Source organism: Corvus cornix, chromosome 1A, assembly GCF_000738735.6.
Source record: "Corvus cornix cornix isolate S_Up_H32 chromosome 1A, ASM73873v5, whole genome shotgun sequence".
NCBI lineage: Eukaryota > Metazoa > Chordata > Aves > Passeriformes > Corvidae > Corvus > Corvus cornix.
The window spans coordinates 44218027-44233271 of NC_047057.1; the positions used below are offsets into that span (position 1 = coordinate 44218027).

A 15245-nucleotide genomic window follows, 5' to 3' on the forward strand; every position below is an offset into this window, starting at 1 on the left:
ACTAGCTGAGTTTAGATCCAGCTGATGCTAGTGGGTCTAACAGCAAGCAAAAGTAAGACTTCATATTGTAAGTAACTGTCAGGATTAGTGGAAGGGTATTTTAATACTTTGGAACATATATATAATTATGGCTTGTTCCTTTGTTCTTGATAACCTTTAGTACCCTTCTCTTGAAGTTAACAAATACCCCATACATCTGCTGCAGTGGCATATATCTGTAATGTGATTCAATTCCCAGGTAATAATTTTGTTTCAGGTTATAGAACTCTGGCTGTGACCAAAAGGCAGAGTTATAAATAACAGTAAGTGTGTTTACTCAAATATGCAGTGGACTTGCACAAAATTGGTACCATTTGGGGAAATTAGAGAAAAGAATGGTGGAAATAAATAGTAATTGATCCATTCAGAACCTATTCTAATCCTGGAGCATACCAGTATGTGATAATGCTACAGTGGATGGCTTTTGCACTAATTCTGTAATTAAAGTTGAGATGATTATTCTTTAAAGCAGTCCGTCATTTTGTTTATCCTTGAGGGAGATTACAGCATCTTATTCCCCAACTTTGGGCACTTGGTTTTCTTCAATTTTCAGTGAGTATTCCAAGTTTAATTTGAAATAAATTTCATTAACATATTTTAGCATGCATTTTAACTTTTCTATGACTTGAAGGGTCTTATTAGTGGAATGACACAGACTTTTCAAATTGTACTAGGTGAAAGTTTATTGAATTCAAGTGCAAAATTTAAAAAATTTTTTTCTTGCTACACTTCTGCATTAAAAATTCTTGATATAGTCATTAAATGTTATGTTTGTTAGAAACTATTGTGGTTTAGGAATGGTACACCCCAATCCAGTGCCCCCACTGAGACTCTCCAAACCACATGTAATTTTCTTGCTCCCCTGCTTCGCCTCTCCGTCTCCCCCTGCAGCGGGCTGGAGGGGAGAATTGGAGGCACAAAGGCAAACATCATGGGTTGAGATAAGAACGAGTTACTGGAAACAGCAATGAGATAAGAAAAGAAACAGTAACTGCAACAATACTGATGACAGAGGGTACAAAAAAAGAAATTATTCACATTGAAAACCACCCCAACAATATCCGGTGGGCCCTCCACCACATTTACTCAACCAGAAGGAATCCCTTCTCCCTGGAAGAGACTCCCTTTCCCCGTCCCCAGCAATGACATGAGGTTGCATAGAATAATGTTGGGGTCCTACTGCAAAAAATTAACCCTGTCCTGGTCAGAACCAGAACACAAATTAATAGGATGAGGACAAAACTGACTAAGAGAAAGGTGTCAGAGATAGGAAAGCATTAAGGATTTAGGCAGATGGTGACTCTGCAAGTGGCTAAGCTGATGCAAAGCAGTACTATGGTGTTTTTGTGCAATGAAAGATTGTAGGTACAAAAATGCTGTTAGTGAGGATCTTCTTGTTAATTTTCTAAGTCCGTGAGAGACTTTTCTCTCTCACAGAAGAGGTAGCAGGGAATGTAAACAACCAAGCCACCTGCAACCTTGGAAAGTCTTGTTTATGGTATAGTAGAAAATATTTTGATAATGGATGTTTTAGGATTTTGGCCAATCACCCCCAAGGGGTGGCTGGTCCTTTGTCCAATTAGACTGTGAAGAAAAAAGTCTATAAAAGAGTTTGTAAAATAATTAAATAAATCAATCTTGCTGCACAATTCCTGCCTGCTGGATCTTCTCCTCCTCCTCTTCCTCCCTATAGCTGCGGGACACGGTGACAAGGTGATATACCGTAGGAACCAGGCCTGCGGTAATAAAAGATGATGAGTTTTTAATAAAAAGCTCAACTAAGAAACACTCAAGGCATCTGTGAAAAGGATGTATGCATCTTGCAGCCTCAGTTCATATCTACAACACCCTAATGCAGATAACTTAACAGTCTCTTAACTGAGATTCTTGGTAGTTTATCCACCATTTCCTTTGCCACTTCTTGGCCCATATCCAGCTTAATACCACAACCCTCTGCTTAATTTAGCATCCCTTCAGATCTGCCAGCAGGAAAACCTACACAAGCTCTCCTACAGCTGACTCATTCAAATTGGATGGGCTGGTTTAGACAGCTTAAATAGAAAACCTGTTGACCATCTAACGGTTTAGTAAGCCTTCAATTGAGTATCTCCTCTGCAAGTGTAAATGTTCAAAGGGGAAAAACAAAGAGGAGTTTAGAACAAGTTCTTGATAATTTTCCTTATCTACTGGCACAGTTAGGTGCTGCAGATGAAATTTCTCCTTGACAAATGGTGTGTTTGTCTAAGGCTGAGGAATTGACTTGATGCAGAAGTTTCTCGTTTGTATTTTGGCTCATACAGAAAGGGCCACATCAACTGCTCTTCCTTTACACCTTGCTCTAGGTCTTAGGCTCCTCCACTGAATGATTATTACCTCTGACTGAAGACACAGCCAGGTCAAGAGCTTGGGTCACTTTTAAAAGCATTTGAGTAATACCAGGCATCACCCTTCCAAAACAGTTTGACATAATAATCAAGCACTGGAAGGAGCCTTCTGGGTCAAAAATTTCTACAGGTTTCCATGTCATACACCCCCACCATGAATTCATGAAGTTCCACTCTAAAATCATTGCCGTGCTCTGTAGTCACTGCTCCTGTTAAAAAGTTTCTTCAAGGACCCCGTTCTGATATTCAGAAACCATCCCTAAATTTCCAGTTTCAGTTAGTTGTAGGCTGAGTCTTTTGATTGTTGTGGTGTGCTGACCCTGGCTGGACACCAGGCACCCACTAAAGCTCCTCTATCACTTGCCTCCACGGGGGAGAGAAAATATAATGAAGGGTTCATGGGTTGAGATAAGGCCCAGGAGAGATCGCTCACCAAATACCATCATGGGCAAAACAGACGCATCTTGAGGATATTAGCTGAATTTATTACTAACAAAACCAGAGCAAGACAATGAAAAGTAAAGTAAATCTTAGAAACACCTATCCCCCCACCCCTCCCTCCTTCCCAAGTTCTACTTCCTCCCCTCCAGTGGCAAAGGGAGGTGGGGAATGGGAGTTATGATCAGTTCATCACACGTTGTTCCTGCTGCTGCTCAGGGAGAAGAGTCTTTCTCCTGCTCCAGCATGTGGTCCCTCCCAAGGGAAACCGTTCTCAAATAACTTCTCCAACGTGAGTCCATCCCATGGGCAACAGTTCTACACGAGCTGCTCCACTCTTCCACAGAGTGGAAGTCTTTCAGGCACAGCCTGCTCCAGCATGGATTCCCCATCAGGTCCCAAGTCCTACTAGTAAACCTGCTCCAGTGTAGGTTCCTTTCTCCACAGGTCCACAAGTCACTGCCAGGATCCTGCTCTAGCACGGGTTTCCCATGGGTTCACAGCCTCCTCTCAGGCACCCACCTGCTTCAGCATGGGTCTGCTCCAAGGCTGCAGGTGATCTCTGCATATCAGTGGCCCTCCATGGGCTTCAGGGGCACAGCTGTTTCACCATGATCTGCACTGTGAGTGCAGGGGAGCCTCAGCTCTGGTGCCTTGAGCACCTCCTGCCCCTCCTTCTGCAGATCTTAGTGTCTGCAGGGTTGTTCCTGTCCCATATTCTCACTCGGCTCTTCTATGAGCACAATTACGTCTGTGCAATAAGGTTTTTTTTCTTCTTCTTGAATATATTTTCACAGAGGTGTTACTATCATTCCTGATGGGCTCAGGCTTGGCCAGCAGCAGGTCCATTCTGGAGCCGGCTGGCATTGGCTCTGCGGGACATGGAGGAAGCTTCTGGCAGCTTCTCACAGAAGCCACCCCTGTAGCCCCCTGCCTTTCCCCCCCAAAACCTGGCCACACAAACTCAATACAGTTATAACATGCCAGTCCCATGAAGGGAAGCATTAACCAGTGTCTAGAGCATTTTGCTATGTCACAGATGCCCAGGAGTTGCCTATAGCTCCAGCCTTTCATCAGAAAGGAGCATCTCCCTGGGCAAATGGATCAGATGCATTAGTGGGACTCCAGAAAAGCAACATTTTCCCTGGAGCCCACGGACACATCACTGCTGGCTGCAGCTGACAGCACCCCATACAGATCCCCAAAGAGCATAGTCCTGTTCCTGAATCTGCCATTTCCTCTTTGTGAAGACCAAAAAAAAAAGTAAAATGGTCAGTAACTTTTAGATTAAACAAAAATCTAAACCAAAAAAAATCTAAACAAAAAGAAACAAGACTGAAAAGCAGAACTAAAACCCAAATCTGCAAACTCAGTTTCAGTATTCAAATGCCTTTGTCAGGAAAGGAATCCTTCTCAGAAAAGCTTTTTGAAAAGCTGCCCAGCATTTCCTTTCTATTTTATCAACGTTCAGTTACAGTAGAAAATTGTCTTAACTATATAACCAGAAAAACAGTTATTTCAAGTATTACAATAATGATAAAATACCTGTTAACATTAATGCTACCTATTATTACTTTGTAAATGAAAGGTTATTTTTCCTTTGTGAAAAAAACATTTCAGAACTAAGCTAAGGTAACCACATGGATTCAATAAACAAAACAAATAAAACCTTAATTGGTCATGGAACTTCAAAACAGGGGAAATACCAAAATGAAGCTACATAAATTAAGCATAAAAAATAAATCTCATTTACTAGTAATATTTTGTAAGATTGTCTGTGGAGTCATAAATTCAGAGAAATTTAGCATGCAGATGAGAAATAAGGAGGAGGGAAGCAGGTAGATGAACTGTAGTGGGAAAGCAATCTTAATTTAGGATGTGTTCTGCCTAACACTGTTGAAGATCTAAATGAGAGCTCTTTAAATTGTAGATGTAGAAACAAGTCCTGGTGTGATTCACATTCCAACTTCAGATCTAACATGACATGCTGAAATACATAACTGTTGCTTAGGATAGCAAAGGAAGCTCAATTTGCTTCCCTGGTTTTTTCATAAATTTTGGTTGGGGTGCCAGAGTTAGACAGCAAAGCTTTATAAAGTCTAACATTAACAGGCAAGCTACCTTGTTTGCCCTCCCTTCAGTGCCTGAAAAATAAAACACAGTGCAACAACAGGATAAAAACGCCAATTATGGAACTGACAGCCAAGGGAATACAGTAAAATGATTTGCCATTGTCTGCTTATATTTTATAGAAGTATCATAGAATAGTTTGGGTCGGAAGGTATCTTGGAAGATCATCTAGTTCCAACATGAGCGTCAGTTCATGCTGGAATCAGTTCAGTCATGATCTGATTATGCTGTTTTCTGGTCTGCTGTGTTAATAACAAACATTACACTCTGAAGCAGTACAAAATAAACCCATAGCCTCCCTTTCCATAACATCAGTAGAAGCTCAGCTTTTCCGGTATCTGGAAGAATCTTCTAGAAGAATGTGTTGAAGATAGAAACTCCTATTTACTTCAGGGGCTTTGAAAGGAATTGGGACTACTTTGCCGCTTCAAGAATTGGGTCACTCATGAGCAGAACTCCATGCACTAACTCTCAGTGCAAAGCTGGCTCTCAGAAGCATATGCAGACTTAAATGTTGCAAGATGAGGCTCTGGTCCAAGCTACCATTTCACTGGAAAGAGAGAGGCAAAAACAGAAATAGAAAAGTGACAGGCAGGGAAGAGTCTGCAGAACTGTGCTCTGATGGCTGTTCCTGGGACAGGAGGAATGTGACCCCCTGTCCTGTCCTGTCCCATCCCATTGTGGTAGAACCTGCTAGCCCACACAGCTGGGCTGTTTTCATGTGACAGCCGCCATATGCAGTTCAGTCCTCCCAGGTCCTAGAAGAGACAAAAATTGAATCAGAACACTGCTTTTGGGCAGTTTTGACAGTCAGAGAAGTCTGCAGCCCTAGGAGTGGTTGCTGTTCTCTAAGACTAGAACAAGCCTGGCCTCACTCATTTAAGCAAACCAGCCACTCAGTGAAGTGCATGAGTCTTATTCTAAACATAATGCCTGAGAAACGGGTCTCTGCAATACATGCAGAGCTCAGTGATTTTGCAAATGGAAGGATGTTTGCAGAAGATAATCTATTGCTGGACATGCTCTGTGGTCAGAATCAGAGATGTCTTGCAGTTAGGATGCTGATATGCTTTTCTGTTTAGCCTCATCAATTGTGTACAAGACAAAGATCAGTGACAGTTTTATATTTGAACTGAAAATAAACTAGAAGACAAGGTAGTGTGTAATACACTCCAGTATGACATGTTCAGCCTCCTTTGCAAAGATGTATAAATGGCATTTCTGTAGACAACCTATATTGGTGATACGGGCAGGAGGATTTACTTTGCCTACATGTTGACTACAAGTTCAGTCCTCCACGGGTAGCTGCAGGCAGCATTAGCACATAGAGCATCTTTTTGCATCTGGCAAGAAGAAAAATTGTGCAATGATTCTGTTCCACATCCTCTGCTACATTTTGCAGATTTTGGATGTGTTTTGGAGTCACTATACAAGAGATAAGCAGATGGGTTGTGGAGAGCTCTGAATTTCATGGTAATATTTGTCCTAGACACCTTTTACTGCAAAATTACTGAATATTTTTGCTGACCAGAGCAACATCAATTCTTGCACAATAACTGCTGCCGGGTACAGTCATGGAGAAAGATAATAACAATTTGTTAACTTTGTTGCACTTCCTACTTGAAAATGTTGCACTTCACTGGTAACAAAGGTTACTTTTGTTCTAATTTTTACAGTTCCACTTATTCCTTCCATCAAGCTACTTCAAGACAAAAGCACCGTAAATGGAGAGTCAGATGACTTCTCGGTTTTGAACATTACATCCTCTTCTCAGTAAGGCAATGGGCCCTACGCCCATCCTCACCCAGAGTTTCCAGAGGCACCCAAGAGAGAACACTCAAAGGCATCTTTGCTGCTTTTCATTTTTCATTTAACGTTCAGCAAAACGATAATTTACCGTAAGCTCAGCATGCAACCTATACTTCACATTGTGCTGAACCTCAGCCAGCAGTGACAGAACGGGAAATGAAGTAAATCACCATTCAACGTGGCCCATCCTGTCCCCAGTGCGCACTGGATGGGCGTTCATCTCTCAGCAGCACAGCTGGAAAGGGACAGGTTTTTTGTGTGCCCGGCAGGACTCGGGAGAATGCCGAGAGCCTTTGTTCTACCTCAGACAAGACCAAGATCTAATCAGGGATCTCTGACCCCTCAACCTCCCCGCTCAAGGTGGCATCGGCCGACTGGTTGACGGGAGTGCTGTTTAGCAGGGCGGTTCCGCGATTTGAACGGGGACAAGACGGGTTTCCAGGCTCGCAGCGGGCGCTGCCGGTGCCCAGCAGTCTGACCCCACGCCCCCACCCGGCACCCGCAAGCGGACCGCGCCACCGGCTGCCCCCGCTCAGCACCTTCGCCCCTGTTCGCCCACTGCCCGCGGGGCGGCTTCAGCCGGGCCGGGAGCGAGGCAAAGCGGGCGCACGGGGGCCGCCCTGCCCCGGGGGGGGTTCCCTGCCCCGTGCCCCGGAGGAGTCTCCGTGCGGGACCGGGTACTGAGCGTCGCCGGGCGAGGTGGGTCTCGCTCCCCTCCGCGTCCCGCCACACCGCTGCGAGGCGGCCGCCGCCGCCCCCGGCCCACCGCAGCCCGGCGGCCGAGGTGGGCTCCCGCGGCGCCGCCGCCGCCCACCGTCCGCGGCGAGGCGGGCCGGCGGGGCCGGGGGGCGGAGGGGGAGCGGCGGCGCACGGCGGCGAGGTGGCTCGGCAGCCCTCCCGGAGGAGCCCGCCCCACCTCTCCCGTGCAGGCACCCCCTCCTCCCCGCCCCGAAAGAGGAACTCCCCGCCCGCGCAGCCCGGCCGCGGCGCAGGGAGAAGCGGCGGCGGCGGCGGCAGCGGCGGCAGCGCGCCCGGCCCCTCCGCGCACCATGGCGCAGCAGCGCCCGCCGCCCGCCGCCGCCTGAGGCGCCCCGCAGCGCCGAGCCGAGCCCGCGCCCATGGCGGCGCCGCCGCCCGCCCTCAGCTGGGCGCTGCCCCTGCTGGCGGCGCTGGCGGGCGCCGCCGGACCCCAGAGCTTCGAGCTGCCGGGGGCCCCCATCGACAACATCGAGGTGAGCGGCGGCGCCGTGCTGGTGGCGGGCGGCAGCTGCCTCTACGAGCTGCGGCCCGAGCTGCGGCCCCGCCGCCGCGTGGTGCCGGCGGCGGGGCAGGGCTGCGGGGAGCCCCCCGGCATGCGGAGCAACCTGCTGCTGTACTACGAGGAGGCCGGCGGGGTGGGCGTCCTGCTGACCGGCTGGACCCAGGATGGCGGCGCCTGCCAGGTGTGGGAGCAGCCGTCCTACCGGCAGCGCTTGAACCAAAGCGAGGTGGTCAGTTGCCTGCCCGACGGCTCCACCGCCGGCGTCGTCTTCCAGCAGGCCGGCGCCTGGTACCTGGCCGTGGCGGCCACCTACTCAACCAGCGCTGATACAAACCACCTGCATTGCGAGCCCTCGAAGTCGGACAAGGAGACCGTCATCACGGTGCGCAGAATGGTCAACCTGAAGTCCGAGGAGGAGCTGGGCATCATCAAACGCAGGGAGGAGCCTTTGCATTTTGTTGACGCGCTCCAGTGGGGGGATCACCTTTTCTTTCCCTACTACACGTTGAAGGCCAGGTTGGGTAATAACACGGAGCCACCCAGCATGGCTGTCCTGCGCCAGCTGCGCTCTTCAGAGAGTGGTCTTACTTTGCAAGGGCACGTCTATTTGGACTGCGGGTGCAGGAGCCTCATTATTTCCTCTAGCCTTGTCCGCCAGGGTGAGCGGGGCTGGTGGGTGGGTGTTTTCCGCCACAGCCACAGCGCCAAAGCCTGGAACACCACCGCCGTCTGCATCTTTGGGATGGAGGAGATGAAGGAACAAGCCTGTGCATCCACGCACTTCAATATGAACGGGAAGAGCTGTGTAAGTCTGGGCATCGTTTTGCTAAGCTTTCATCCTGAAAGCACTTGTTGACGCTGTTATTGTTGTGGCTGGTGTCTTTGTGCATGACTCATGGGGTGTCCCTGACCTGGAGGCACATGAACTTTGCGGGGAAACTTCAGAGCCACACCAGGCTTTGCACATCAGCCCAGGCTCTGCCAACCCTAGTGATTTCTCCAGCTCTTTCTGTTTCTAAAAAGCTGATGCCTTACCAATCCTGGTATACTTCCCACTACCTGTTGGGAAAGACACGTCTGAGGGAACAAGTGAGGGCATCCTGGGTCAGGCCTGAGTCTTAGGCTTCTCTCTCGATGTGTCCTTTTCTGCCTAAGATAAGTCGTATTTCATTTTATTTTCCATACAGCCTAGATAAAGCATCTCCTACCTTATTCTGTGCATTCACATCTCATGTCATTGCAGCTACATCAGAAATGAAAAAAAACCTGTCAGATTGACTCTGTGCATTGGGCTGTGTGCACTGTTATCTCTGTCACTCACTAGTTATCTATGGTTGCTTGTTCAGTGGTAGGTATTTCCCAAGCCTCTCAGGGTTGGCCTTGCTTGGGAGGGTTCTCACAGCCACCTCCCCAAACCCTTGTGTGCAGCAGACAACAATAGGTGATATCTCTTTGTTGTTGCAGTGGTTACATTTTCACAGACAGTGGTATCCCATGGAGTTCCCCTGGTCACCTACTTCAGTAACACTCTCTCTTCCTTTTCAGGGTGAGCTGGGCACATGGAGGGTGGGATAGGCAAGGCTACTGGCTTTTCTGTGGCCTCAGTAGTAAAGAAATTATCTAAAAATTATATTCAGGGAGGTAAAAATGTCATTCATATGAAGAAGGTGCTTTTGCAAGGCCTGTCCATGCTGTTAAGTTACACTCAGAAGACTTTCCAGAGCTGTGGCAAAAGGACCACTGAAAAGTATCAAGGAGGATCAAAGGGGATCATTAAGCAAGCCCTAAGCATTTCACAGTTCCCTCACCATCCAGGGAGTTTGCGGCTAAACTTCTGAATCCTTGATGTGTTATGATAGGAGTTTCTTGGAAATTCCTTGAAAGAAGTGTAGTAGATTTACTGTCACTCCTTGGCTTTCCAAATCTAACTCATAGCGGAGTGCAGTGCTGAGATTTTTCCAAACACAGACTACCAGAGGGCACGTGTGATTCAGTCAGCTCCTCTCCCTACTGAGCTGTGAGACTATTGCCAGTGTTAGAGGACGTGGTTGTGAATGAGAACCCCATATGTGGGTGAGACAACTGTGCTGAAGTAAATAGTGAAACTCACTACGGAGCCAGAGCCAATCCTTTGATTTCCAGTGCTAGCTTACTGTGTGATTTCTGTGCTCCCACAAGGCAAACTTCCTGAATGAATTTGAAGTCTCATTCTGATCCCAAAATACCTATTTGTTTTTGGAATTTCAGTTTGCATTGTTTATTCCTAATTACTCATGAAGTTTCTTAGAGAAGTGCTTTCTGAGCCTGCTAAACAAAACAGAAAAAGAAAGCTCCCTGGGCAGTAGATCCTTTCTAAAGACTTGACAAAACCTCATGCAAGAAATTTCAGAAGAGCCTCATGGATCTCTTAGAGTAACATAACGCAGATAAGGTGAGGCACATATTTCTGCGGACAGGGCAATTCCCTGTCCCCTTTGCCTCTCAGGGCCTGAATATGAAAAATCAATGATCCACTTGTTTCAGGATTGGTCTGATTCAGATCAGACTCCTGTGACTCCAGAGTTACTTTCATGTCCCAAAAGGCTCATCCCTCCTGGAAATTTAGATTATATTTGGATACAATGCTGAAGAATCTCAACTGTAACAATCTTTATAAGGTTTGCTTACTTAACCTTATGTCCCAAACTATGATGATGTTATTGATCGTGATATTTTGGCACAGGAAATGCAGTTTACCACTGAGAGAAAAGTGGTATTTTAATATTTTGTGAGATAGCAGGACATGTGGGTCCTGTGAAGTAATATGGCTTATAACATTACATGGCTAATTAGCTCTCCTTTTAAAGCTAATTATACATGCTTATGGTGTATAAACATAGAAATAAATGCATGTAGTTCAGCTTTAATACTTTTTTATACTACAGAAGGTTAGGCTAGGCTATTGCAGAGTACGTTTGGAGATGACAGGCCCATATGCTGCTGCTTCTGGGTTGTTTTAGACCAGATCCTTCTACCGTCTCTCACCAAAGTATGGGAGTCCCTGCAGTCATGAAATATGCTGTTCTTGGACTCAGAAACACATGGGCTTCAGAGCTGACAGGAAGATGGAGTGTGGCACGTCCATCAGTGTGCAGCTTGCAGCAGTGTGTGCAATCTTAGCAGTGGCTCTGGCCAGAAAGGAGTGCCTCGTAGCACAGAGCTGTCAGGAGTACGTTGTACTACAATGTGTAGGAATGGCGGCAAACAGTGGTACTTAACACGTGCTTTAAAGTCCAGTCTTTTAAAGACAGTGTTGGTCTTGAGCAAAGGAATGTGTTGCAGCATTATGGGCGCTTGAAGTGCAAGGCCTCTCTGGTGCTTGTGGTGAGTGGACTGTGCTGAATGTCAGTCTGGCTTTTGCATTGCAGGTGCCATGTGTTGTAGGGTGCTGCAGGTCTTAGTCTTCTCTGCTGCATACACTGGAGTGTATGCAGGAGCTCAGGTGTGAATGTGATGAGGTACGTGAATCCCAGACATGGACTGTCAGTTTATGTAGGAATTGAAAATACAGGGATTTTTTCACTGTAGGAATACAATTTATAGTAAGCATATATGTTAGGGAGTAGTGGCAGTTTGTTTTCCTTCTGATCTTGTAATCCTTCTGTTATTATTCTGATTACTTTTAGGCAAGACATCCTCTTACCCCTCTCCACTCACATTGATTTTCTCAATAGGACACTGCAAGAGCCCAGGGTATTTGTGGCCCTGAATTCCCTATTATGCCATTGCTACATGGTGTACTCTGAGCTCATTCCTGTAAGGTACAGAGCTTTCTGGCCCTAACCCAGTAAAGCACTTAATGACATATTTAACATTAGGCATATATGAGTATTTCCATCCATCTTTAAATGCCCATGCATTTAAAGTAAAGCATGTACTTGAGTACTTCACTGGATTGGAACCAAATTGCTCTGCATCCTGTAGGAACTCACTGTAGGTGTCTAATCTCTTTAGTTTTGCTTTGCCTCTTAGACCAAAGTTCATATTTGCATTAAGATTTAATGCTGGAATAGAGTCTGTCATTGAAAATTGGTAATTTCTAAGATCCTTGCTTAGCAACTTTATCAAAAAGTATGTGACTGCTGCAAATTCTGTGGAATTGGTCCTTATGAGAACTAGCTAAGTCCATTTTTGTTTTGTGCAGTGGTGTGCACAAAGAGGTTTGTTTTACTTGGATGTGTTTATTCAGGACATAGGCACTACTGGGTTCCAAGAGACAGGATCCCGGTCTAGTAAGAGGCAAGTGGTATTTTAGATAAAACTACTCTGAAAACATTTTGCAATTTTATATTCATCTTTTTTTTGTTTGATCCACACGTCTCTTAGTTTTGAATATATCTACTTATATGCACTGCCAGGGTATATGTGTTACTGGACTCTGCAGCATAGCCTGCATATACATAAGTGCATCTTCTTCACAATTTCCTTAGTTAATAAATGTGAATTTGCCAGATCTCATTCTCAATTTCTTTTCAGAAACCTGACTGAGTACTTACAAACACAGGAGGAGTGCTGGAATTTGTCACAAACTTGCTGCAGGAGCTAGTGAAAGAAAGGCTTTTCTTCTGTTGCTCTGTGACAGAACAGGACCTACAAGGATCTCTGGTCTCTCACAGAGAAGCCAGGATGTTGTGAATCACATCCAAGCAGATGAGTAGGAAGAGTGTTCAAACTGGAGAACATCAACAGGAGAGAGATGTAGAGTGTTACCTAACCACGATAATGGCAAATCTGGAAGTTAGTTTTGCCATTAAAAAAGTTGCCTGAGAAGAAAAGGATTCAGGGAGATTCAAGGATTCACAGTTTTTCAGGTAGAAAATCCAAAAAAAATTGTTAGGCATATGCCTGTAAGAGAAAGAATTGCTGTAGTTTGTATTAAGGTGTTTATTTTATGATGTGAAAAGGATAAGTAGTTGTGATAGTTACTAAAAGATAAGCTATCTTGGTTGGATTTTCATCTATTATTTAATGCAAGACTTGTAACCGTCTGTTTTTTGAACTTTTTCATTTTTCAGTGGTTGATACATATAAAGGTTGGTATACGTCTCTTAATTTATCAAACATAGTTTGGAATCCTAGGACAAATCCTAGCTGGTGTAAGCTCTACTGAAAGGAGATTTTGAAGTCAACAGAGTCACATCAGTTTAGTTACGGCCTTTAATTTGTGGGAACGACATTTGAATTTGTGTGGTAACTTATTCCAGAATGATTCATGGTCTTTTATTTAAGGAAAGAATTACAGACTTCTAAATATAATTTTGTATCAAAATTGATCCTGTAATTAATTTTCTAGTAGTAAAGTCAATCTCCTGTGTATTACAGACTGCTAGTATTGCACCTGATGTTTGATGGGTTTCTAGAGCTAACGTTTTTGAAGTGAGTATTTCTGTCTGGTACAGTGAGTTTTCAGTTCATCCTTGTTTAGTGTGGGAAGTAAGCTATGGAAGACTTGTCAACTCTCACACTCCAGGGATGGGGACTGCACAACCTCTCTGGACAACGTGTTCTGCTTGATTGCCCTCATAGTGATGCTTTTTCATCTCCTGTTCACTAGAACTCCACTGTTTCAGTTTGTGGCATTATTTCTTGTTACCTTGTATACACCTCTGTCAAGAGCCTGGCTTTGTTTCTTTGGTCCCTCTGAAACTGTCTCTTCTGTAGACTGAACCAGCCCAGTTTTGGAAAAGACCTTTAAGGTCGTCAAATCAAGCTGTTAACCCAGCACTGCCAAGTCCACCACAAAAACATGTCCCTAAGCGCCACATCTACAAGTCTTATAAATTCTTCAGATTGGTCAGGCATGATTTATCCTTGGTAAATTTATGTTGGCTTTTCCCAGTCACTTTGTTCGTCTCTTGTGTCCAGAAATGGTTTCAAAGAGGATTTTCTCCATGATCCTCCCAGGGAAAAAAGTGAGACCAACCAATGTGTAGTTCCCTGAGTTTTTTTGGAAGATGGGTGCAGTATTTGTCTTTGTTTAGTTGGAGACTTCACCTGATCTCCACACCTTTTGAAATATGAGAGAATAACCTTTCACCTTCATCAGACAGTCTCTCAGCATCTTCCTACAGATCCCATCTGTCTTCCCTAAAACTTCTAAAGCTGAGATTTCTTAAGAGATCTCTGGCTTCATCCTCTTCAAGTACTGCTAGTTTCTCTCCTTCTTGAACTGTCTGTGTACAAAGGACCACAAGATGTTGCTGGTGAAGTCCAGAGCCATGTCTGCATCCGCTGTCAGTAATCTCCTGAGCTATTCAGCAGTTGGTGTGCATTTTCATTGTTCATTCTTTTATTGCTTGCATAGTAGTGGAAGCTCTTCTTATTGCCCATAACATACCTTGCCAGTTTCAAAACCAGGTAAGCTTGGGTTTTCCTAACACCGTTCCTGTGTGTCCAGGCAATTCCTCCTTAGTCCTGCTTCCACTTCTTTTATGCTGTTGTTCTGCAGTGTAGTTCAATCATGACTTACCTGCTTAGCTAGAGGCCATCTTGTGATATGTCTGCTTGTTTTCCTGAGTTTGTGCTCGAAGAAGATTGTCCTGAAAGACCTGCTAGCTTACTTGAGCTCTACTTCCCTTCAAAGCTGACTCTCGGGATTCCACTGACCATTCCCCTGAACACACTAAAGCCTGGTCTCCAGCTCTCTACTCTGATTATCACATCTCCAGTCAGTTCTTCCTTGTTTTTGAGTAGCAGATCCAGAAGAGCATCACTTGTAGCTGACCCCATAGGTTAACAAAGTGTGGGGTCCCATCTTATTCACTTTGCTCCCAGAGTTTTGTAGTCCTGATCTGCACTAGGCCATGTCTTTGGTGTCCACATGGATGTGCAACAGTGGGTAGTGGTCCAAGGAATGGAAAATTACTGCCAGTCTCTCTGCGATGTAATGGGTAGGGTCCCCTAAAAAAAGCCCCAACCTATTGTAAGAGCATGCCTGTTTAACAAGTGTGTGCCTTCATCCCTCAAGGTCACCCACCACTTCCTTTTGCTCTCTGCTAACACTCTGTTCAAGCTCAGTTGAGTTCAAAGCCTTCCTTAATGGAACTTGTTCTCTCGCACTGGTTATTAGGACACTACCACTTCTGTGAACTTAGATCTGAGGGCAGATAAGGACTGTTTCTGCTCTGCTTCGAGAAGTCACAAGT

The 15245-nt window shown here is 45.4% G+C and overlaps 1 protein-coding gene across 1 annotated transcript in view; it reads left to right on the forward strand.

Annotated features, from left to right (window-relative positions):
• Positions 1–7985: 7985 nt before the first annotated feature.
• Positions 7986–15245, forward strand: part of PLXNC1 (plexin C1) — a 70940-nt gene continuing 63680 nt past the window's right edge. Inside the window, exon 1 of the mRNA XM_010410946.3 lies at positions 7986–8866. Within this exon, the coding sequence (XP_010409248.2) occupies positions 8153–8866 (714 nt within the window). The 5' untranslated portion in view covers positions 7986–8152. The remainder of the gene's footprint in view (positions 8867–15245) is intronic.